Source organism: Cyprinodon variegatus, unplaced genomic scaffold (assembly GCF_000732505.1).
Source record: "Cyprinodon variegatus isolate N-32 unplaced genomic scaffold, C_variegatus-1.0 Scaffold115, whole genome shotgun sequence".
NCBI lineage: Eukaryota > Metazoa > Chordata > Actinopteri > Cyprinodontiformes > Cyprinodontidae > Cyprinodon > Cyprinodon variegatus.
The window spans coordinates 299,070-325,906 of NW_015150568.1; the positions used below are offsets into that span (position 1 = coordinate 299,070).

The window sequence follows — 26,837 nt, forward strand, 5'->3', positions numbered from 1 at the left end:
AAACATCCATCCATTCATCTATCCATTTTCTGTCACACCGTCTGCCACAGCCTGTCACATCTCCAGCTGTCAGTAGGCGAGAGCCGGAGTACATCCTGGACAGGTCATCAATCTATTGCAACACAGAGACAAACGGGACAAACAACCATTCACGCACATACTCGCATCTAAGGAGAATTTAGAGAAGTCAATTAACCTAACAGTCATGTTTTTGGACTGTGGGAGGAAGCCGAAGTACCTGGAGAGAAGCCACACATGCACAGGGAGAATATGCAAAAAGACTGAAGTTTCCAGGAATCAAACCTGCAAGGCAGGAGTGCTATAGACTGGGCACTGTGCAGCCCTCCAAGTCAAACACATTTGAGTAAAAAAACTCGAGTAAAACTGGTTAAGCTTAGGTAAACTAACATTAACTAACATGAACATAAACATTATATTAGTGTTTAAAACCTTAAAAAAGCTTGTTTTAGCGACAGCATAAAACATGTCCGCATAGCGTACCATGTGGTTCAACCTGTTAGCTTTGTCTTTACCCAACAATAAACACATGAAATGATCAACAAGACATTATGTTTATCTGGAAAATCTGTCTGTAAATCTGCCGGACCTGCAAATCTGTTGATCTCCATGTGGAAAGCTAGAATTTTCTCCAGCATTTATTGTTAGCAGCTCTTCATCGCAGGCCCACAGCAAGGAAGTTCTTTTGTCCGAGCCAGATACCCATCGGGGAAGCCCTTCCTTTGTCCTTAAGGCTCCCACCTTAGGCCAGCATCCGAAAGTTCTCAAACTCTGAGAAAAATGTTGCAAATGTTTTGCAGCTAGCTGGTTTTGAAGTCAGCCATTAGGCCTGACTTAGCCTCTGGTCAGTCTAGAGTTTCTAGTCCCTGGGCATGGGCTATGGTAGTGCCTCTTCCAATGTCAACCTCAGGGCAGCTTCACAGAAAACGGAAAGAAAAAGGCCTGAGACAGTGGCTTTATCCTTACGCCTCCCTGGGGGGCAAAGGCATACCTATATAGGAATGTCGTATTGGTGGAGGTGTGTTTAGGGGTGTTGTAAAGCAAACTTTAATCTTCCTAACCCAATAGACACGGTTAATATAAAGCATACCGTAGACATTGGTTCCCAATGTCCAAAATTACAATCATGGTTTATGTCACAAGAACAGATAGTGATCTATTTATCAATTGCCTCTTTTACAGGTTACCAGCTGTTTGCTGGACAGAGAAGAAATCAATCTAATTCATCCTGCCAGAAAGCTCCTGTTGCCTCAGTCTGAATGTCCGTGTCGCAGGGAGGCTCTGCGTCTACACCACCTTGCCAGCACACTGGGACCAGCCTTGAAAACCGGCTTTAACTCTCAATGTTTTCAACATTATCTTCCTCATAGGTTTGTTATCATTTTCATCTGCTATAACCTTTATTCTGCTAAATTGTTAAACCAGTTCATGATTTAACCATGTGCAAATAGACTAAGACAACTTTTATTGTCATTTTGTATACAGAGTTTGTACAAAACGAAATTTCATTTTGTATAAACTCTCATAACATTTCCATTTCTTAAAGTGCAGCAATGATCAAATGTAAACAGTGTGGGAGAAAATAAGGATAGAATTGGGAAATTAGTGATATAAAATGTATAGTATTGCAGAATTTTGTAAGTGGACTGAAAAAGTGCAAGAAAAGAGACCTGCCAGGAAACCTGCAATTTCCTGTTGGATTTCACCAGTTAAGATAAAGCCAAACCAAAATAAAAATCTGAACACAGTCTTTAGTATTTACATTGTACAAACTACAGTACCAGATTTATGAAGCAAGGAGACCCCGCTTTCTTAAAGTTTTATGTTGACATCATTAATTAAAACTTCAAATAAAACATATGAGCCAAAAATGGAAGGGAGGAAACTTAATTGTAGTTTTACTTTTGTAGTGTGTACTTTACTAAACTTGATGTTTAGTAAAGGAATAAATTCTTATTAACTTTTTTTTGTTGGTACACCTGAACTATAAAATGATAATATTATTAAACATTTAGAAAATTTGAATATTGAAGCAAAAAATTTTTAGAAATGACATTTCTGTGTCTGTAAATATATTTATTTTTTTGTCGTTCTAGGGTTGTATTTATTTGTTTTTTATTTACTGAGTTGAAAAACAAATGCATTTTATTTTTATCAAACTAAAAAATAATTAAGTTAATCAAGTATGTCACATTCTTATGAAGGTAGACTATAAAGATTTACTGTCATATCAAATTTTCTTCAGCGGAAAGTAGTTTTTGTTTTAGTCCTACACTGAAATCAAATTGGGTTTATAAATATGTAAATAACAGGGTTTTTGCCTCTTAGATCATCTTGCTCTAGTCATTATAGTGTTCATACAAATTCTAAAATTTGTATCAACACCATAATGACAGAACACCACAAACAGCTGCTTTGTAATAACTGGATAATTATGCACATGAAATTACATGTGCTTCTATTTGCAGCTGACAAGCTTGAGTTGTTGCATCAGACCTTTGTTTATTGTTTTTTTTCATCTCCTGGTTTTAGATGAATTATTGCTTGTTTCAATTATTCCAAATGCTGTAATTCACATGCAGTAACGTCATACAGCATACCATATGTGCTGCTGCAAATCGCATATGTATTTTATAAGAAATTATACATATTCTAGCTGCTCATGGCTATATTTCTAATAATTTTTTTCACTTGCATATATGCACTATGCATGTAACAAAACAGCCCTATCTTTAAACAAATCAAATGTAGCTCCTATAAATTCTACACAATAATGGATTAAATCATTTTAGTGGAGATTGACTTTGCTGTTCAAACTAAAATACCAAAATGACCCTTTTTCTGTGTAGATTGTATCGAGCTTGTGATCAGAGGACTTCCCTGTCTTCGCTGCTCACCGGAGCTCTCCTTGAGGCCACACTATCTGTAGGGGCTCGAGCAGCTCTTCTCTTTTCCGTACCCCAGTGCTCTAACAGCCACGCTGTGTTAAAAGGTGAGTGCTTAATACTGAACTCTTATGTTTAAAAACATTCACATTACTATGTTGAAAGGTGTAAAACCTTTGTAACGATAATTTTGAAGTGATTCTCATTAAAGCCGCATTTATTCAGATAAATCAAGAGTTACACTTTTTGCTAAAAGCAAGTTAAACTTCCAATTAGGGGTGAAGTATATGGAATATACTGTATTGTGACTTTTCCCACGCACAATGGTTAAAATGACTTCATCGCAACCATTGAGTAAAAATTCGCTTGGCGAAGGTGTCCCCATCTATTTCACTGAGAGTTTTATTTTTCCCACACACTTTGAATGCATCATAAACCCCTCCTCCAAACAGGATTATTTTTTGCGCGGCACTACAGCAACCAGCAAATGGAATACGACAACAGCGGGTGTTTCAGTTAAGCAATATATGGCAGTGGTTTGGATTTCACGCCAAGAACGTCGATCAAGTCAGTAATTTGTAAGCGATGCTGCAAAAACCATTGCCACAAATTGTAGCAGTACAAATTTATTCCACCGCCTAAAAAGTCATCCGCTGCAAAATGAAAAATGTTGTAAGCTCTGCATGTCAGCATCTCCCCGCACACCAATTAAAGCATTAAATAAATCAGCTGTGAAGCCGATGACGTTGGCCCCGTCGTTTGAAAAAGGGATCCCAATTGAGAGAAAAAAGAAGAGATTGAGGGAAATCACAGATGCTATTTATTACATTATTTAAATGTATTCTAGATGAGTCATGTGATGTCGTCTTATTCAGATGTTTTGCAGGCGTTTTCTAAACTTGGCAGTGTTCTCAATATTACAACGTTTTGTGCTTCCTCTTTAAATTCCAGCCCGTAAAAATCAATGGAAATATTTTAGAGATCCTCTAATAATACTCAAATTTTTGGACAATATTTCGACTTTTGTTTTTGTAATTTTAGGTCGATTTCCTTTTTCATTCTGTATTTTTTTTTTTTTGTTATGATGCACAAAAGAGCCCTTTTTTCTTTTACGTTTAATTTAGTATTATGTTTTTTTTGTGCTTTGTTTCATGTTTGGTTGCTGGGATCTTGTTAAAGGTGACACCAAAATACATAATGTGGCAGTCTTATTTGTGAAAAGCTTTGAACTGGTGGAAATAAAATGTTTTAGATTTTAAACCAAAAGTTTGAATGAGGATATCAGTGCAATTTACACACTATATTATTTTTTAAGGTAGTTCAAACATATCATGATATACTGTATATTGTGTATCGCGATTACAGCCCAAATATATCGTGATATTAGATTTTCTTCCCATCGCCCAGCCCTACTTGCAATGTTTTGTGCAACTCTTAAGAGATATAGCCTTTTATCTTTTGGTAGATTTGTAAAATAATTTATTGGTATTTTATTATAACTCAGTTGTATGTAAATGGACTTCAAATTAGACGGTATTATAATTGCTTGGATTTTGTTGAACCTGTTTATTTTGGTAAATATTTTAGGGCACATTTGGTTTGAATTGAGACTATGTAAATAAACTGAACTGATATATTTTTCTCCTTTTTTATTGGTTATAATACATAATTATTGGTATGTATTATAACTTTTTTTAACAGTTTATAAGCATTTGCTGTTACTTTAAAAAAAGAAAAGAAGTGTATAATAATTAGGAAAATAAATGAAAGTGGGGCATCCTAGGTTCTCAGTATTCCCGTGTGGTCTCCTGCTTTAGTTTCTGCCTTTTTCCCACGTGATACATCCACGGGAGAATCTGGCTTGTTTGGGATCAGCTGCTGATCCCTTAACTTGGCCTTTCCTTTCACGTAATTCCCTTGTTTTCCTTTTCCATTATACCCTCTTTTCACTTTCCATGACATCCTCCTATTTAGACCCAGATTAAAAAAAAAAAAAAAAATGTTGGGATACAGAAGAGACAAAGGCTTTGTGTAAGTTTGAAAATAACTTTTCTGCTCTTCAACCTTATCCCCAAACTATTTCATTTTATTTTTTACCTTAGAACACTTTTTTAAAACATTTACAGCTCCTTTCAAGGAAATGCTAATTTACCCTTTTGAGATTTTGCTAAATTTGCTGTGTGATAGATAAGTGGTTCCCAAAGTTGTGGGACATAAATGAAATGGATCATAGCAAAAGCATATTGAAGCTACAAATGAACAGACAGACACACTGTGATTAGAAATAGTTACATATATATGAAAGTGCCATGAATGCCTCGGTGGGCTGACGTGGAGTATATTATATTTGTATATATTATAAGTGGAAACTAAAGAATATTTGATTTAAGAATTTCTACTTTTATATTCAGACTCTAACCTCCACAACCAAAATCTGAGTATTGTTTAGAAAAAGCTTTTATTGCAGTTACCTTAGCAAGTCTTTTCAGGTTTGTGTCTACCAGCTTTCTGCATAGAAATTTTATTTTTTTTCTTATTATTTTACATTAAAAACAGCTTTTACCCTGATTGGAGGGAGAGCAGCTTTGAAAAGCAGATTTGTGTTGGTATGTCGCGCAAATTGCCAAAAGAAAAAAAAGCATAACATACCCTTGGATAGTTCTGAAATGAAAGAAATATGGAAAAAAGACAATGCTTTAGACATGCCTGTGAAAAGCTTAGAGAAAGGCATTCAAATGTCACTTTTCTTCTTCTTGGGTTGTTAAATTTAACCACCATCATGCTTGTTTCTTTGTCCCTGTCTCCTTCTCACACTAAATAACGTCACTTTTTAGGCAGTCGGGTTGTTGCTGGGTTGTTCAGTCAGTCACTGTCTACCTTCTCTACAATGATGGTACATATGACTTCAATGTAAGCTGATCCCAACATTAATTTCCACTGGCACAGAGCCAGGGGACAGACTGTCTCTGGCAAGATCACAGAGCCATGTACTCTGGTGCACAAATAAGCACTGAAAATGTGTAATTTCTATATTTGTTTCTATTGACAGGCTGTGATATCAGTCATGTTAGTCCGTTTTTTTCATGTTGTGCTAACTTTTCATCCGACATATAAACGGAGGCGGTCGGAAACCTACAGGGTTACATTGCTTCAGCTTCATATTGTGGTCTTCTCTGGAGGGTATTGAAGCAACCAGAACTGAGTTGGAGAGGTGTGCATGTAGTAGAAGCTTAGAAGGCAACAAGCTTGAGACTCACCAAGCATAACAGGGTTTCTCCATAAAGAAATTTGTGCACCGTTTTTTAAAAATCACACAGACTCGGAAGATAAATCAGAACCAAAGTTTAGACATCCAAATTCATTTGTTTTTTTAGGGAAAATACATATTTGAAGACATTACCAACCGTCAATTTATTCTACAAATGTTTGTTGTTTATAATGATTGGTTTCTATTCTGTATGTTGTGTAAAAATGACTTATCACATTAAACTTCCCTCTTTTTTTGTTTTTCATCATGGCAAATGGGCGTACACTGCGATTTTTTTTTCATCATTGCACGCAGCTACTGCTCACACTGTACGACAAACCACAGGGTTTATTTGTACAGTGTGAGCTCTCAGCTCACGATTTATGTTCGGCCTGAGGCTCTGATGCGATCTGCTCACGCTGTACGACTAAAAATCACGTCGGACTCAGCTGCGCAGTGAGATGGAGCTGCTCGGACTCGTCTATCTGGAAACCAAACAAAAAAAAGGGGAATATGAAGCTCACTAGAGTGAAACGCTCTGCCTTGGCAATTTGTGCTCTTTTGTGCTGAAAGACCTGAAAAGAAAAGGCGATGACGTATTTGGACAAAGAGATGACTGATCAAACGTGGCTCCTATGGTCTGTCAATTTTACAGACAGAACTGAATTTCACTCATTGCAACCCTGCCATGCTTCTGTGTTTGCATCAGAGAGGAAGAATAAAAAGAAAAATCTTTGTTTGCGCATGCGCCCTGAGCGATTTGCCCACGACGGTCGGGAGAAAATTAAACATGTTTGATATTCTCCCAACCTCACGGTTCCTGTTCGGGAGGTGGTAGTGAGAGGCTGATCGCCCCTCGTAATCCCCTGTACACTACGCGACTCACGACGATCGAAAGATTCTCGCACGACTGGAAAATCACCCCGAAAATCGCACAGTGTATGCCCAGCTTTAGGGAGTTTGCCCCCCTGTGGCCAAAACACAGAACTGCAGCACTCCTCTGCTCTCGTAGCTCACGCTCGTAATGTCATTGTTTTATGTTTTTCACCTTATGTGAAGTTGCCATTGGTTTCAGTCTGCTTATCAAACAATGTTTAAGAAGATATTTTTCTGTAAAAATGTACATTAAGTCTCTTTAAGTATGTCAGATCAACACACAGTTTTCAATATCAGACAAAGAATTATTCACACCAGTCTAGTCATATTTGAAAAAGTAATTAGACCTAAATTGAATAAAATTTGTCGGAGCGCTTACCTTCAAGCACTTATAAGAACTGTTGATTAATATTTTAGATCCCTTCTCTAGATTTTTGACCACATTGGAAGTTTTTTAATCATTAAAAACCTCTTAGACCGATTAAACAACATTCTAATAAAATTAAAGTTATGACTTTGATTAAGCTGGACCAAAATCATGATTTTATTAAACCACTCAGCGGTTTAAGGGACTTAGTGATTGAGCAATCATGAGGTTAATTTGTTCTGTGCTGAATTAAGAACGTCAAAATTGCTCCTCACAGAATTGCATATTTATAGTACTCAACAATTGATACAGGAGCGATTTTATTAATGTAATTGGAAAAATTGGTAAACAATGCACTATTAAAAAACATCAATTTTATTTCACTCTGCAACTTCAAATAAACGGTTACACTGCATAAATACTAAAGATTCAGAAATATTTTCATACGTGTCAGCTCTGTTTCATGTCTCTGTTTTGGGTTATAATGGCTTTCACTGTGGTTGACGTTATTGACTGTGCACAAGATCAAGAAAGGTATTTTTCATAACAAGAACTTTAATTGTTCTGAAACTGCCTTGGTAGGACTGGTTTTAATAATCAGATAGTGCTGGAGTGGTTTTTACTTTCTTTCCATTTTTGGTATCAGTTCTCATGTCAGGGCTTCAGTGTAATAACCTGGTTCTAATCTTTAAGTCTTGAAGAAAAATGCTGTTTTTTTTCCACCCTCAATCATGATTATGCAATTCAGTAGATAATAAACATGCTTTCCAAAGTACCAAAGGGGATGAAAGTTTAACTGAAGCTTTTCATTTCTCCTCAGAAGTCAGCTCAAGTTCAAGTGTTTCTTGTCAGAACAGTTTTTTGGCGTCCAGGATATTTTCTGTCCATTTGAATGAAGATGTATGATATACCCTAGTCATGTTGGGTTTAACTTATCTTGTTTAGTGATAAAATGTCTCTAACAATGCTAGAGAAATGCTATCTGTTGAGGATTGTCACTTTTTTTCTAGTTGTCATATCCTGTGAAAGGCATTTTCTATTTCCATTCTGTTTCATTTATTTTAACAAAAACTTTCCAAAATGTACTTGTCTGTTAAAGACTAAAAGGACACATTTTTGTTGCTTATTTTGGCATTAGGGTAAGTGCAGTGCATGTTATATGCAAGTTAAATTAAATTATGTCTTAAGTGACTTAATTTCAATGGTAATGACCCCATTTACTCCTTTTAGGAAAATAGGCCTAATATATATACTGTTGAATCTCGCCCTTACAGTGCAACGCATTGGCTAAATTGTAAACTGATAAATATATATTAAGAAACTGCAAAAAGGTTAAATATAGCTGGAGAACCCCTGGGATTTGGTTATTATAATGTCATCTGAAAGAAGCGGTTTCAGACTTGTCTTGAGATCATTTCCTCTACAACATACTTTATTGTGTCGCACTGCTGAAAAGGAAAGGCATAACACAGTCCCAAGCCCCGATCCTTACAAGCTCATTTTTGGTGTTTCTTTTTATTTCCATCAGTCATCACATTACATTGTGTTACATTCCAGTATTTAGGAGCCACTGACAGCAGACATTATGGGGAGTCAAAGCAAAGGGAAGTCTCAAGGATTACAAGATTACATATTGTTTAGACAAACATTATTTCTAAATATATCAAATAAAAAAAAAAAAACTTTTTTTTTCTTGTAAGACTGGAATACACCAAGAGTTTTTTAAGGTTATGAATTATTTCAAAATGTTTTTAGACTTTGAGAAGCTCTGACTAAAGTACAAACATGCCATAACATTCATATTCATTTAGTTATTTAGACTATTTAAATTTACAGTGTGTAATAATTACAGGGATTATCTGACATAAATATAAATTTTATCTATACGTGTTATTGAACTGAAAAGTGAACTGAAAGTCTAAATCTTTATGTTTGCCATAGAAATTGTTATTTATGATTATACAGCATTGGGTTTGTTTTGGTGGAGGCAGACATCTTGTGCTCTACGGTAGCACAGAGCTGACAAACTAGTAACTATAGGGATCGCAATTACGCGCAAATTGCAGTGCGGTTAGTTATAGACCTATATACAATCCTACACAGACTAATTTAAGACTGAACTTATACTGGCCAACACCTTCAACTGCGCAGTTATTAAGAATATGACAGATTTCAAGCGCTGTGGTTGCATTTTTGATTGATGCAAATATTGTTGACAAAAGCTAATCCAGGAGGAGGATGTTTTGCAAGTCAATAACTGGATGCAATCAGCTGGTTTTCTTTGACAGAAACGTTTAACAGATCTGACTGTATGGACATTGTAAATTTCATTGAGATGACCTTTTGTAATTTGGCACTATATAAATACACTGAATTAAATTTAATTGAATACTGCTTAATATGATAAACGATGTTTAAAAAATCAATTGGGATAAAAGGAAGCATGGATGCAGGGGGGTTAGGTAACCTGGAGCCACTGTGTTACCCGAGAGCGTTCAGGGAGATGAGTCCCAACAGACATACTGTATCTGCCAATTAAAGATCAAATAAAGTTCATAGAACAGATAATCATCTCTATCAAATATTTGTGGTCCTGTTGATCTGACATGACATAGCCTGTACCTCAGAATAGACATTTGTATAGAGAGAACAGCTTTATGTTTGTCTGGACTGTCATTGTCCTGTTGTTGCCTATTATTTGTTAACTTAAAAAAAAACAGCAGATAACCCAAATGTAAATGTTTTTTTTATGTGATGTAGTGCTGCAAAAAATAAATAGAAAAAAAAGATATGCGATTTGTTGCACTAAAGCACCATCTTTAACTGTAAGGTTTCGTTTTTCTTGAAGTTTTCTGGAGCTGCTGTCACAAAAGCAGCCCCCAAATGACAAATTAGGTGTCTCTCTTTTAAATAGGTTATGTAAGCAAATTATAAAAATTTGAAATGTACAACTTTAAACCACACTGACAGCTTCTAACCTGCTAGTTTTTTTGTAAATATTTTCACCAAGCCTGACTGTAGGTAAATTAGGACTCATTAGAGGATTTATAGCGATGCTTACTTTTAGATTGCCTGACATTGATGGAAAACCTGTGTGTTTAGGTCTTTGTGATAAACCCTCTTTCCAAACAAAGAACACAGGATGTAGAGCAAACAGTGACGCAGCATCCAGTGCTGCTAACGTAAGTCAGAGAGGGACGTGGTAAAGAGATTCAATCCTTGCTGCTCCAAAACCACAGTCCATACACCACCTGCAGACCATCTTTGGTTCATCACTCCTGCTATTATAGCTTGCTTCTGTGGCTAGCAATGCTGTTAAAACTATTCTGGTCAGCTTGTTAAACCATACAGCAGCATCAGCTCTCCTTTTGGTGTTGGGATTCAACTTCACCTTCTTTTAAATATTCTGAACTTTTAGCTTAAGGGAAAGGCATAAAGCTTTCCAAATTGTCTAAGCTGATACTTCATCCATCCATCCATTTTCTTTACACGTTTAATCCCAAGTGGGGTCGCTGGTGCCTATCTCCAGCTGACAATGGGCGAGAGGCGGGGTACACCCTGGACAGGTCGCCAGTCCGTCGCAGCTAAGCTGATATTTGTTTTACCTAATAGAGAGAAAACAAATTGTGGCTGAGCAACAAGAAGCCAATGTGGTTTCCTCTTTCTTCCAATATACATGCATGCATGCATACACATACATACATACATTATAGATATGTCTAATGGTACGTTTAGACGGGCATGCTTTCAGCATCAAAGCATCTGATTTACATGCATGCAAGTTTATTGGGGAAGGCTTCAAGAGGTTGAACAGCTTGTCTGAGTGTTGGGAGTGGTGTCTCTCATTCTGGCATCCGAGCTTTCAAGCATTCGACGCTGGAGTTCAGAAAATGTTACTTTAGCCGCTGGATGTCGGGCATCAACCAATAAGAAAGGCTGACCCAGGAATTTTTTGGTAGAGACAGACACTACATGCAAGCTGCCATTGTTTCTGCAGATATTCTGCATATAAAAAATAGAAAAAATTTTTTTTATGATCTATGGTGAAACAGTTAATAAATACCCAAATAAATATTTGATTGTATATTCTTGCAAGTTTTACCATAAACCTTAAAAAACCTTTCTAATCACTTCTGGCCACTACTTTTGGCAGCAGGATTTTTCCAGCTCTTAAGGTCAAATCTGTCCCTGTGCAGGACCACGCCCCCCGTGCAGAGGTTCTGCAACTGTCGTCGCGCACCTCAAAAAAATCCTGACTATGCCTCGGACGGTTGCAAACCCGCGCATACATCAAGCGGAAGTGTGCAGACAAAAAGCAGCTGTGATTGGTCCTTGGTATGCATTTCCGGCTGTCTGTGTGGTCGTCCTTCCAGATTCGGCGCCGGGGCGCGTCATTTTTAAAAGCCGAGGAGCAATAGACAACTACGACGAAAGGTTAATCGAGGATGTTGGAAGTACAACCACATGTACAATGCGTCAGACAAATTATATAAATAAATATATGTCTAGCAACTCTAGATCCATCTCCGTGACCGTGATATCTTGCAGACGCGTCATTGTTGCTTGCCAGCACCGCCAAAGTTCTTGTGACCATCCACCGAAGTTCTCCCGAGTTCTCGAATAGTCCCTCCCTCGCACTTTGGCGGGAAACTACTGTGCGTCACTAGAAATTCCAGACAGAGGGTGCAGAAGCATACCAGCAAATCTGGTTAGCGACCAGATGCAAGCAACATTTGATTTGTGCGGTTGCAGAAGTATAATATGCCCTTAAAAAGTAAAGATAGCTAAGCTGCTCTCTAGCTTGTAGCTACAGAACAGAGCAGATAAACAACCATAGTGCAGAGCGTCAAAGATACTTGACCAGCGTCTCACACAAAATGCTTTAGGTCTGAAAAGCAGCTTTAGTTTGCTTTTGTGTAAAAAAAACTGAATGTTTGTGGACCTCTTTTAATATAAGATCAAAGTAAAAATTTCGGGAAAAAAAAACAAAAAAACATGGCAAATAAGAGAAAATCTACTTAATGTTGTCATCCAGTTTTATTGATTTATAAAACTTAAAGCTTAGTTTTTTCTTGACACATCAAATTATGTAATTTTAGGCTTACACACCTTTCCGCACCTCATCATCACCGACAGAATTTCTGCACTTTGCATCTAGGATCATTTTTAACTATGCCGACAGATCCGGGAGGAAAATCGGCGAACAGGCAGTAGCTCCTACTGGCGAGGGTTCAACATCTACAGACATCCCATGATTTACTCCATAAATATCACCAATATCAACAGATTGTGGAAAAACTCCTGGAAATAAATGACTGTCGCTATTGGATGACACAAAGTTATAAACTGCTGTGTTTTACTTCCTTGTGTAGAGTTAAGCCGGCCAGAATGGGGGTACAGCCCCACAAAGCATAAACCCTGTAGACGTTGTCATGGGCAGATCATTTTTTTTTATCAGGGCAGATATAGAAAAAACTAAAATTACTTAAATACAAAAGAGGGAAAAGAAATAGAGCCCCTACTTACAAAGATATATCAAAACATATTTCATCATTCTGCTTCATTCCATCTCTATTCTTCGATTCTGTAGAATATGATAGTTCAATCTCTAAAGTTATGCTCTCTCTGCTCTTTCTCATAGTAGCCTCATCTGTTCCTGTTTTTGCTGTGACTCCATCCTGGAGAGAAATATCAGCTAAGATGCTGCCATCAACACCTTTGTTTATAGATGTTGGAGATCGGCCTGTTTTCCAGTGTAGTCCTGTTTCTCTGACTGTGACTGGCTGCATGTGCTCTCTTCATCCTCTGACATGGGAGTTTGCTCGGAACTCATCTGCCTGGCTGTGTGTTTCCTGGACGGGGCCGCCTTTTACAGCTGCTTGTTGTATCTCTGCTTCTGTCTTCTTGAACCCCAGTCGGCCTCAGCAGATGGCCGCTCACACTAAGCCTGGTTCTGCTGGAGGTTTCCTCCTGTTAAAGGGGAGTTTTTCCTCTCCACTGTCACTAGAAGCATGCTTAGTGTGAGGGATTGCATTCGAGTCAATGAGTCGATGGAATCAACTGGTTTTCCTTAGATAGAAACTGAATCAATTTGACTGTATGATCTGGTGAGCTGTAAAGTGCCTTGAGATGGCATGTGTTGTGAATTGTTGCTATATAAATAAACTGAATTGAATTGAAAAACATAACAAACTTTGATTTGGTGCCCAACTGAACTGTTTTCATTCATGTTGGGTTAGAACTGCGATACTATCAAGGAGGGAACATTTATTTCAGATTGTTAGTTTACTGTTGCTAAGGTTATGTGAGTTCTAACACCGTGTTTTTATGTTGAGTAAGGTTGTTGGTGTGGTTGTAGCACAGGGCTGTGAAATATGGTTTGAGTATGGAGTGGGCGGGAGACACTGAACTTATGTCAGAGAGAGAGAGAGTAAGAGAGAGAGCAAGAGGGAGAGCAAGAGGGACAGAGAAGTAGTGAGTGTGGTCAAGAGAGGAGCCTTTGCTGTTGCTTGCAAGAACACCAAGTAGGTGAGTGACAGAGAGCAGAAAGTACCTGTTAAAGAGTTCAAGTTGGAAATGGAGTTAAGGAGGGAGAGGTAGTGCAGAGAGAGAGAGCAGGAGAGGGAACAGCTGTGAGAGAGAAGGGACTGTCAACTCAAATGTGAACAAGTGTATCTCGGTCATCCCGGCACTGAGCTGTCAGTACGGGAGGCAGAGCAGTCAGCTTTGTCCAACAGCCATGAAGCACTCTCACCAAACGGACTTCAAGCTGATCAGTGAGTAGGGGAAAGTGAGGTTCAGTCAGAATGGAGGTCTCCTCGCACTGCAGTGCAGGGAAATAGTAACTCTGGAACGCTTGTCAATGATTTAATGGTGATTATATAGACAATGATTTAGATACAGGTTTGTTTATAATAGGGACTGTTCTAAAGAGGTGTTTGCCAGGAATTTCTAAGAGCTTTGATTTAAAACACCCTTGTGGCTTGGGTCATCTTCATAATGCTTGCATGGTTGTAAGAAAAAAATATGACTTTTTAAAATAAGCTTGAAGGACCTCTTGGTTTGTTGAAGTCTTTACTGTGTTTTCATCGTTGAAAAAGTGCAGCTGCGGCTGTGGTGATCTATCATGGATGCGATTGGTATTAATTAGCAAATGGATTTAAATGGAGATGATTTTAAATGCATATTGTTTAGTAGAAGTTGGATTTTTTTTTCAGTTACAAAACAGTAACATCACATTGTGTAATATGGTGTTACTTTTTTTCAAAGTAGTCATTTGAGAGAATACAACCAGCTTTTGAAGTATGTGGTTTCTGCATGTTGTGCTTTTGTATAACTGCTGCCAAGGACAGATTCTGAGTCTCACGGCGGACTTCCCTTTTTTATTACTGACTTATAGATTTAAGAGCATCAACCTTTGTCCTGCATAATGTTTATTTATGACTTTAACAGCATATTCAATACTGCTGAATTGGCTCCCGCTGTACTTCAAAAACCGTCATCTATTTTAATTAGCTGTCTTTATTTTGATTTTTGTTATAGCAATTTTGATTTTTGATTTTATTTTGATTTTTGTTATACAATAGCAATACAAGATTCATACTGCACTAGAGGCCTTTCAAAATAAAAGCCTGCAGCGAGATAAAGCAAGCTTCCTTGCTAATTTGGCTTCACTGATAAAAGCCTTAAAATTAGCTTGTATTTTACTGCTGTGGCATAATCTACCTCTCAAACAGAAAAGGCATGTTCAATTCAGTATTAAGGAAATAGTAAACACTTGCTTATAATAAGTAATTTAAGATAATTTAAAGAAATAATTGTTTTTTGCAAAGTTATTGGTGCCATAATTAGTAGCAACCCAAAGAAATCTAATAAAATTAACCAATTAATTTAATCTTGACTTTTAAACCTGAACCAATGTGTCTAAAAATGTTTTAATCCTTAAGATTCCATTTTGCTTAATGCAGTTGTTAAAAGTAACAATCTGGATTTAAATTTGATCACTGAGCAGTTCTATTATTTCAGTGACTCACTTTGAAACACATTATAAAGATTATTTCTGCACAGATGGATGTTTTCAAGCCTTTATTTCTGTTAATTATGAGGATTTTCCATCGTAATGAAGGAATTGTTGTTTTACAAAGGCTAATTTAATCTGATAAATAAAAAAACCTGATCAGAAAATATATTCTCATTTGTTGAAAATGATTCAAAATTCCGGCCTATAACCAAATTATGAAGAATTAATAGCTTTTCATTAAATCTAAGAAAATGAATGGTGACATTTATGGTTTACAGCCTAAATTTCCGTTTATTTGGAGTTTGTAAAAAAGCTAAAATGTTTGCATCAAAAGTCATGCATCAGGACCCAATTAACGTTTGCCAAAATGCACAATGCAGAGGATGGTATAGAAGTTTAAAGTGGGGGCCATCTTGAAGGTAATCAGATCTGTGGTGCACTGAATAATTTTTTTTTTTTTTGGAAATCTTCAAAATTATGGACGGTTCTGTAACCGAATACAGGATAAATGAAAACAACATCCCGCCGTGATTCCTTTTAGAACATAAAGCCGACATTTGGACTGTCCTCGAGCTCAGAGTCTCTGTTAAACTTCAGCCTGATTAGTTTAAGTTACTGTGAAGTACAAATTACCTTCCTTGGGATGAGAGTTTAAACTCCATTTTCCTCCAGCATTATAAATCCTTCAGTACTTGTGATGTTTTTGATAGTCCTTGGTTTCATAACACAGAGATGTTTATTGGATTTGTCCAAACTTCTTTTCTCTGGTTTCTGTCACTGGCTTTACCTTTATAGAAAAATCAGAAGAAACTCAAACACTAGATGCTTTCAGCCAGTCTTTTTGTTTAAAAAAAAGACGCTTATCTGATCCAAAAAGGAAACTCCCTGATAAGTAAGAAATATTAGCCGCTACACCGATCAGTGTTTATTGCTTCCACAGCAGCACAATGTCTGCACATGACTTTATTTATGCATTGTAATTCATTACACTGTTTATGCTAGTTTCTACTTGCTCTGTTTCTCTAAATTTTATTTATTCTGTTGTGTATTCACGCTGGTAGAAGAATATGTGGATTCTTATTAAGGACCTGCTTTTAAATGAAATCTTATTTTTGCTGAACATGAGGGATAATTTAGTGTTATAAAAAGACAGTTTGAAAAAAAAATGTATAAGTGAGCACCTGTTAAATTACTCTACATCTTTTAAACTCATAAGAAAAGTGTTCATAATATTCCCATTGTTGCCAGAGAGAAAAAAGGAAGGTTTCACTCCTCTTTTTAGTTTAAAATAACAGATATACTGATGAAAAACATCCGTTTAAAACAGGAATAAAAAAGGCAATTAAAGCCTTAGAATCATGGATTTATTTTACAATTTTTGAATTATTAACTGCATTTGACAGCACCCAAATATATAGCTTAATCAGAATTTTTGGGGGGTTGGATCATTATTAATTTTACTAGTTATAGATGAATTAAAATGTTTTTCTCTTAGATTCATTCAATTTGTGCTCTCCTAATGTGTAATAGTGTTTATTGACACCCAGTGGCTTTTAGAAATGTACACACCTTGAAAGATTGAAGATAAATCGTTTAATTAATGTTTGCACACCCTTAAACAAATGCTTTGTTCAAACAGCTTTGGATTCAGATCCAGCATTCAGTTTTCTTGAATAAATATCTGTAGTAATCTCACTTTATAAAGGTATCAGGATACCAAAAAAGGGCAACGGTATTTTATAAACATGAAAAGAACTGTCGATAATTAAAGTAAATAAAACATAAAAAAACATTAACGTTAATAAAATGAAATATTTGGTTCTTAAAGTATTCCCCACTCACCCATACATGCAATCAAAACATCTGTTTCCTGTTGTCAGAACACAAATAGTCTATGTTAAATTGCTAAAAAGGATGTCCAGCTAATCTGCTACATCTGCCACCACACTGCATTCAGAAGTGCTTCTATAAAAGCAGACATGCAAAACAAAAACACGTAGGCCTTTTGTATTGATCATGCATTATAGATGAGTAAATCCATGCATAATCACAGGGACATCAGGTTCAACCAGTACTGGCTCATGCTCTGGAAAGGAAGAGGATCCTGCACTCAGAAATATTAAACATGTATTTATGATAATGTCTATTCAGAACACCAGATAAACTTAATAGGAAACAAAAAGATCCTGTTTACTTCTCACCTCCAGACTTTATTTTTCTTCATTTTCTTTCTCACCACATAGTCTGAATTTATTTCATAAGTAAAGCTTCTCACTAAACGGTTTTGTTGCATTTTTATCAGAATTTTGAAGACCTCTTTGTCGCTGTCTTGGCTAACAGCTGTGTTTGGCTGTCTTGTTGAGAAGATGAATAAATGAATGATTAGAGATGCCGCACAGCCATCACATGCAGATTAATAATTTGAGCTCATCTTAATTTCTACTCACAAGAGTAGCTCATAACAATAAATCCTTAGAAGATATGTGGCTTTCAAATCCGTTTAATATAGGTTTCTTTCTCACTATACTGAAAGTACATACATGGGAGGGGAAAAGTGTAGTTTGTCTACATTTACATTACATTTTTACCAAGACGTGCTTGAAAAAAAAAAAATCTTTAAGCTTTTCCTTTTAATTAAAATATAGTTGTGGATTTACATACAGGAAATCCTTCCCTGTTGTCTCAACCATAAAGGTATATTGCATGATTTAACTCCTTATTATGGCACCAATTTCACTTTAACAAAACATTCATATCCAATCACACTGTATGAATAAATGAATTAAAAAAAAGTTTTACTATTATCTTACATCTTTCTTATTAAAGCATTTGAAATTTATGTATGACACAAGCAGTGGATTTAACCTGCAATGATTATATTTGTATGTTTTAAACTTGCTCACTTTATTCAAACTTTTTTAGTACAATGTTTAAAAATGTTCCCAAGAAATAATAAGTATGGCTGCAACTAATGCTAATTTTGCAAGTCGTTTAATCCACAGATTATTTTTTCAATTAATCGAATAATAACCGGATAGCCAAAGGTTCCTTAAATCAGATTTTTTTTACGGAATTAAACCAGGTGAAACTAAAACGTTTCGACTTGAGGAGTTCTGGATTGAGCATATTGACTGATGAAAATGTTTTTTTTTTTATGTTAAATGCAGAATGTTTATATATTTTTTCAGAATTTTAATATAATTACCTCTTTAAGTGGGTCGCTCTGTCAACTAAAGGCCTGTTTTAGAGTCTCTATACTCCAGGTAACGATTAATCAATTACTAAATTAGTATTATTTCAATATTGTTTATCACAATCTGATTGTTTCAGCAATTATTGGCTTATATCTATTAAAGTCTGATGTCTAAGGATAACATTGAGCAAATCCTACTTATTTAAAAATGTTCTCACTCCCCAATTCATCCTGGTGAGTAATAAAAAAAAACAGTATAGCTACTAACCACCAGTAAGTGTCCCTTGTTTATTATGTTGGATGCTTTTTCCTTGTATGCAGAGTTTAAAAATTTACTTCACTGCGTTTAACTTTGGAGATATTTCTGATAAAGCGAAACATGCTTGAACAAATTAATAGTTTCACTCAAGTGCCTCAGTTTGAAAACCATATTCTCATTTAAATTTGATAGATTTATGCCAAAGTACAAACCCTCTAAATAAAGAAGTTTAAAAGCATATATTTTTCAGAATAACTTTTCTACCTGCAAATCCAATTATAATGAACCGGTATATTATTATCTGCTCTGGAGATTTTTCTTTTGTAGTCATGCCTACCTTATCTTGCTAAATTTATTTCTGCCTTTTTATATCCATAATGGAAATTCCTCCTTTGGTTTCTACACCATGAAAGAGCAAATTACCAGTTCAATCTGATCTGTTTTTCCATTTTTATAAGATGTGTAATACGTTGATATTAGCTGGTTAATTAGTCAAACCATCTACTGCTTTTTCCAGTTTACATATTTACATTCACATTTATTTTCTGACATTCTTCAGAAGCTAAAAATAAAGACAATCTCTTATTGCAATGTATTAACACCACTAGATATTTTAGATTATATTACACATTCAAGATTAACAAGGTGAGGTAAGATAAGGACACAATTGTTACATTAGGGTAAATTTTGTAATACTCATCTGTGTTGTTATACACAGCTGACTATGTATGACAGCACAGGTCATAAATAGATTTTGGTTTTCAGATGCATGTTTTTCATATTAATTTCTCACTGTATAAATTTTGAAAACTCACAAAAAATGAAATAGAACAGGGAGGACAGCATCGTCCATCAAATACTTTTCTTCCTCGTTGCTTTTGCTTCTGTTTATTTTTCACTTACCTAAATTTTCCACATTCGGATGCTCTTTTTCCACTTTACCCATCAATTTTCATCTGCGTCCACATCTCTTCCCCCCTGTTCCTTGTAATTCTAACACATACTGTGTCCTTGCTTTCATCCTGCACGCTTGCCTGTACACATGCTGAGAGTTCATTACAGAAGCTGTGAGGCCATATCCACAAATCAAACTGTGTAAATAAGCAAGTTTTGCTCCTGCAGAGCACTCGTTACCGTTTCCATGCCTACCTGTTGCCAATCTCAAGGGTCTCTATCGACGGCCTTTTAAGTGAGCGTCTGGATACGTATATAGTATATACAGTTTAAATTTGTGCTGTTGCAGAAAGAGTAAATAGGCTTCTACAGTTTGACAAAGAGTAAATAATGTCTAAGTCCTGGTTTTGTGTTAATTAATATAAATTGTCTTCCTTTAAAATCAAGATTATATAACTGATAATCCCATCACACTAGTATGCTGTTATGGAAAAGCCCTTACAGAATACTCAAAAGACTTTGTAATTGATAACAACATATGATGTTTGTGTTGCTTTTTTGCTGATCCATATAAATTTTTCCAGTTTTTTTTTATTTCTTATTGAATTTGTTGTCATAGTTTTAGTCTGAATAATTCCTAACCTGTGCAGAGATAATGCTGATTGATTGTTTTGAGTTTTCTGTAAGATGGAAGACATGTCCCAGTGAGTCCCCTTTTACTGGTTCAATAAAAAGCTCCTGCAGCAAAATAAATAAATAGATAAAATCGGCATATGTGGCATTTATCTGAACAATGTACAGAATGTCCACCTGGCAGCCTGTGAGCCAGTGTAGAAACCGTCCATTAGTCCTTTGTTAATAGAGATGGGGACAGGTATGCATTTGTGTAAATGTGTGTGTGTGTGTAAACAGACAGACTAATGGGCCTGACTGAAATCCAAACACAGGAACTTGCAGGTGATCTGTGTTCTTTACTCCTAAAGGGAGAAGGGGGCTGGCTAATGAAGGCTACATAGTATATATGGACTCGGTGTGTCTGCATACTGAAAATACTCTGCTTTAAATAAAATAGGGAGCATTTTAGAAAAAGGCTTTCAACTTAAAAGGTTAAAAGGGAATCATCTACCATTCCTGCTTTATATCCTTTTTAATTTACTGCCATGAGTGGTTTCTGCTTTCCGTTCCCACCTCCCACTCTCCACCCCTATATGTCCTTCCCAATTACTTTTCTGCAGATGTTAGATGAATGTTGATATGAGCTAAATACATAATGTAAAACTTATGATCTGTCTTTACATGTCTCCTAACCTCTATATCTCTTCTTTCAGAGCGTCAGCTGGCCAACAGTATGACCAGCAGCAGCTCTCTTCCTCCCAATGTCAGCGGGATCAGTAAGGAGCTGGCAGAACTGCGGCACCTCATTCAGTTCCCAGAGGAGATTGCCTGCATCCTTACTGAACAGGAGCAACAGCTTTATCAGCAGGTAAAAATGTTAGTCCACTGGAGATCTATTATGCTGCTTTATTTTCATTTTTTCTTATTCACTGAAAATTGAGATTGAACAAATAAGAAAGAGTAAGTTTTTAAAATGTATTCCCTTTAGAATTCACTTTTAGTCTCAATAACACAACAAAGGCTTTGCATTTGTGCAAAATTGTTAAGTAGAAGGGAAATGATTAATGATTTAAGATGTTGTTTTTTTTTGAGAGAGATAGACAAATAGTTGCTAGTTCAATTTTCATATTTTCATTTGGATCTCTGGAATTTAATTTGTATATTCTTAGACTTATACGGATTTATTTTGTCATTTTGTATACATAAGTGTAAACAAAACTAAATTTCGTCAAGAACAGCTCCCCAGACAGTTTTATTAGCCTTGAAAACAGTAAAAAAGATACATAAAAACAGTAATATAAACATATGACTGTATATTTACAGTTCTAACATTTCATTATTATATTTTTTATAATAAAATATAATAAATCAATTGTATATTCTGCTGTTATTAGCTTAGGGATTTTTTTCAACAGTTGGGCCTCCACTCCTGTCTATTAAAAAAACCGTAGATGAGTATAGCAGTGCAGAGGTTCAGAATGACAGACATAAAAAACAATTAAAATAATCAAACATAAATGAAACAAAAGAAAAACAGACGAAATGAATAAAAAAAAAAAAACAAGTAGATATGAGAAAAAAAAAAATACATTCAGGGCCAAAGCAAATTATATAGAACCTCATGAAGACATAACAATTCTAGAAATATACATATATGTAATGTTTTCCACTTTGTACCTGTGTTTAGCACCATGCCTATTACCATCAACTCTGACCGCATTAAATGTTCCTACTGAAGAAAAAATATTACAAACATCCAACACAATAGTTCATGTTGAGGATGATGTGCTTCCGCATTTTTGTGCGATGATAAACTTCCGGCTCTCATCCCATTTTTTCATGTAACTTAACACTTAAAGGTATAATAGAGAATGTTCTTTTTTCAGGTGGATTTATCAAAATAAGTGGTCCTCCTAATTGACAATCATTCCGGTGATATGTTTATGTAAGACCGTCCTACATGCTTGTCCCCATTTTCACTTATCAGTGGAAAAAGCGGACAGAGCGGGTCTATTTAAGAATTAGTGAATATCCTCCACTATACCTTTAACAACCTTAAACCAAACTGATGAGAGTAAAAGCCTAGAAAACGCAGGACAGGATTAAGGGTCCAATCTAATGGAACATCGGATCGTATGAGGTTGTGGCACTTGCATCTAGTTGAAAATGCATATTTTCTTTTAATGTCATTTCTATTATATTTTGTGTATTAATGCTAATTGAAATCCTTTACTTCTCTAATTGTAAGATCATCCTGTTCAGGGCTGCATTTTATTGATGATGACTGCAGCTCTACCTTCTTTGTATTTAAGAAGAATGCAAATTTAATATTTTTTTGACTTTTCATCACTTGACCCAGTAAAATGGGGAATTTTGTTGCAATTTGTGGGACACTGGGAGAGAAGTAAAAAAAAAAACATGCAGGATTTTCAGGTGACTAAACAAATGTGTTTAAGCTTGGACTATTCATTTTAAGCCTTTTTTTTTTTAGCTCTTTGGATCATTTCTTTTTTCATTTCTATTTCAGGGTTCTCTAAATATAAATGTCGGACATGTCAGATTTGTAATTGTAAACACTTTTAAACCATTTGTTATCTCCCTTACATTCCAAGCACTACCTTGTGTCAGTCGGTCACTTACAGCAAGAGCCTCAGAAATGAAAATAAAAGTTGAAATATGAGAAACAGAGTGTGTCTCTCTTTGCAGGTCTTTCCCTTAGACTACCTCTGTTTCCTCACTCGAGATCTTGGCAGTCCCGAGTGTCAAACGAGACGCCATCCAAACCTCAAGGCCTCGCTTTCGGTGCCTGCCATGCCCACTCAGACTGCTCAGCGAAGCAATGCTGTGGAGGACCTGGTGGCACGTTTCAATGAGGTGAGGCAATGACTTGAGAAAACCAGATCTCTAACAAGGAGTTCTTTATTTTGGCTGATTGCTCGCATTGATGTAGATTAACAGGAAGTATTTCCTTTATGAAGCACATATCTGAACTTTCCTTTTTGCGTGTTCTGTGTTTTGATTTTAATAGCTACATGAAGTCACTGAAACAACTTTAGCTGCGGCAGTGTTTATCTCTGGGGCTCAGGTTTTACAACATGATGTCAGCGTAGATTAGATTATCAAAAGTTCTTACAAAACTTTTTTTTCATCTTGTTACATGGGTAAAATATTAATAACAAAGAAACGCCCAAATAGTTTGAATGCTTTGCACTGATCTCTTACTGAAAACACCCTAAGGATGATGTCAACATCCATCTCCCATTTGATATTGATGTAGAAGGTCTTCCATTCGGACCCTCCCTCATGTATAACCGTGCTAGTCCATCACTGTAACACAGGATGTGTGCTTGTTAGTCCACTTATTTAGCTGGCTAGATTTCTACTCATGCTTTCTTTCTTTGGTGAAACCAACAGGGAGCTGTTACAACAATGCTGAGAAAGAGTGTTGGAAGTGTGGAGATTGATTGAGAAGGATGAAGTCATCTTTAGGTTGCATGCCTGCTCTATCAGCTGGTTTTCATTTAGGTCTGCAGGAAGGGAGACGCATAATAGTTCTCCAAATGTGCAGCGTCACCATATATGGGCAGAGTGGAAAGAGAGTCGAATGACAGCAGAGATTCTCCTTCAAGACAGTGATGAAGCCCAAACTAGAGCTTTGCTTCTGGACTTTTGGTTCAATTAAACAACAATACTTAATGGAAAATAAATAAGATATCTTCAACTGCAGTGTACGTAATACAAGCCTGAAAGTATCAGTTTTGTTGCTGAGTGTTATTATAACTTTTCTGCTGTTTATTGTCATTGATTGATTTGTCAGAGCAAAGTTCAGTTCACTTCTAATGAGTGAGAAACCAGGTGAATTTAAAAAGTTTATCGGTATCTTAAAAGAAAAACAAAATGAACAAAGAGAGGACATTTTATACTTTCTGCATCATCTTATTCTGGAGATGATGAAGATTCAAAGAAAGGATTTTAAAACTGTGGCCTCTGTGTGTACTCCTCCAAAAAATTGAACTGTTTTTCAAACTGCTGCTCATATTTTGAAATCCACCATGTCCTTTGAAAGAGAGATGTTAGAACTTTAAAAGAATGTAATAGGGTACCTTTGGATTACCCAACAGAACCTTCCTGTTATCACCTAAAGAGCTTGCTCTCTTCCTTTTTCCTGCAGCCAGACTGCACACCCAAACATCTCAGCGTGGAAAGGCATTTTTAAACAATTTCAATGAATTTCTTGTAGTTTATCCAGTTGAAAGCATTAAGAAGTGTTCGCTGAATGGAAAAGATCAGACTTAACAGTTTCTACCGAAATAGTCATCAGTCAGAGCTAGTCAAGCTAATAATTGCAGTAGAGCATAGTGGATCTGTAAATAACTTTTCACCTTGCTACTTAATTACATAATTTTTAGATCTTTGTTAGTGATCTGGAACCTTTTATCTTTGTATTTTTGGGTTGATTACATGTTTTATATTGAATTGCAAAATACTACTTGTAATCCTAAATGAGTGTGCTGGTGAAGATTATCAGTCATGCAGGTCATAGTCATTCCAAAAAAGTAAAAAAAAAAAAAAACAATCCACTGAACTTGGTTTCCGACCTTAAAGACGTTTCACTTCCCATCCAGGAAGCTTTTTAATTCAAAATGTCAGAATTGATGTTGAGTTAGAAGCTTTATATAGTAGCCCAAAAACTTTTTTAAGCTTAGAAAACATGCAAATTTATGTAAAGCTTCGAACTCAATGCTAATTCTGACATTTTGAATTGAAAAAGTTTCCTGGATGAGAAGCCAAACTTCTTCAAACTTGGAAACCAACTCCAGTGGATTGTTTTTTAACTTTTTTGGAAATCCTAATCAGGAAAAATCTTTGAAAATGTAATCTAGTTAATCTTGGATTAGATGTTATTTTTCTCCAATCATAAAGTTCTAGCTAACCTGCAGTCTCTAGCTTTGTAATGATTGTGATCCAATTCATTCTTATGCCATGTATGGCAATGAATTTACTCTGCATGGGAAATCAGCAAAGCAGGGAATGGTGAGAATTTTGGGCCTCTTTGTGTGTCTGTATCGGCTGTTTAGCTTTGACAGAACCAGTATGTGCCGTGTTAAGTCTGCTATAGCTCTCTGTCAACCTCGGTTACATAAGTCGTGCATCAAGGAGAAAACGTCTCTCAAAAGTCCAGCTAAGAACAGATGGAGACATGGAGGCTCAAGGACAGACAGTGAGGTGGACACATCCAAACATCAAAGGATCAAATTGTACCCAACTCTAGTTTGGCAAGTGATGATGTATGTGTATGTGTGTGTGTGAGATGTAGCTAATTGAAAATAAAAAAAAACAGGCTGTTATACACTTAGTGTTTTAGCATCCCTGATTTCATTATTTATTATCCTCTCATTTTCTGTTTTTCCTTTGTCCTGTGCAACGCTTGCTATCTGGAACATCAAGAGTCACCAAATCAATGTACCGCCTTGATCTCTGGCGGCTCAGAACACTACTTTGCAGATGGTCCGAATGCTTTAGATGGCGACTGTAATTCAAACCTCCCTGCTGACATGGAGTTAGACTGTGTCATGCTGCTGAAAGTGAAGGAGGATTTTCATGCATGGCATGCATTTCCTGACTCACACAGATCACAGAGTTGAAACAGACAAGAGCGTAGGGCAGCACTTTACCATAAGACCATGTATAGTAGAATATAGGCAGGCCTATGAGTCATTAGAATTTCACTGATTCAATCTTTGAAAACTGCAGTATAGTTTTTCTATACTCAAACAACCTGTTATTTCGCAAATCTATTAATCTGTTGATTCTTTTTTCAATTAATCAATTAATAATCGGATACCCAAATGTTTCTCCAATAGGATTTTTTACAGAATGAAATAGTGGTGGGCCGTTAAAGCACTGCGTTAACGCAAGACTCTTATGTGACGTAAAAAAACAATGTCACTGTTAATCTATTATCACAGTTGGTTTGGGAGCAGGAACTATACCAATGATAACTTTCAACTTGATAATTTAGCGCAGATGTATACCTGGTAGGGGTGGAACGGTTCACAAAATCCACGGTTCGGTTCGATTCACGGTTTAATGGTCACGGTTTTCGGTTCGGTTCGATTCGGTATATGTTGATTGTTACACCGAAATCCCATAAAAATTTATGACATCAATGAAAAATCCTCCAAAAAATAATGGATTGTAATTATTTTAAATGATCCGCGGAAACCCTGGATCATTTCTGTATGTTTTGCTGCTAAGAATTTAATCATCTCGCGCATGCTCTCTACCATCTCCAAGGGACTCAGAGGGGAGCAGACGAAGCCACAGTGGGGGCTGTAGGCTTTGCTTTGAGCAGCCGGTCTGGAGCCCAGCGGGGCGGAGCGGGAGTTGCTGACGGAGTATGAGGGATTTCGGGGTTAGCATGACATGTTGCTGTTAGCATAAACAAAACGTGTTGCACAAT

The 26,837-nt window shown here is 36.3% G+C and overlaps 1 protein-coding gene across 5 annotated transcripts in view; it reads left to right on the forward strand.

Moving 5' to 3' along the window:
• plce1 (phospholipase C epsilon 1) overlaps positions 1-26,837 on the forward strand; it is a 115,038-nt gene that overhangs the window by 52,896 nt on the left and 35,305 nt on the right. For 4 of the 5 annotated variants that reach the window (XM_015375240.1, XM_015375241.1, XM_015375242.1 and 1 more), the window contains exons 6-9: positions 1,201-1,388; positions 2,868-3,010; positions 21,088-21,242; positions 23,081-23,248. In XM_015375240.1, the coding sequence (XP_015230726.1) occupies positions 1,201-1,388; positions 2,868-3,010; positions 21,088-21,242; positions 23,081-23,248 (654 nt within the window). Of the gene's footprint in view, positions 1-1,200; positions 1,389-2,867; positions 3,011-14,034; positions 14,170-21,087; positions 21,243-23,080; positions 23,249-26,837 lie in introns of those variants that run through there. The other variant, XM_015375244.1, reaches the window with a different exon arrangement.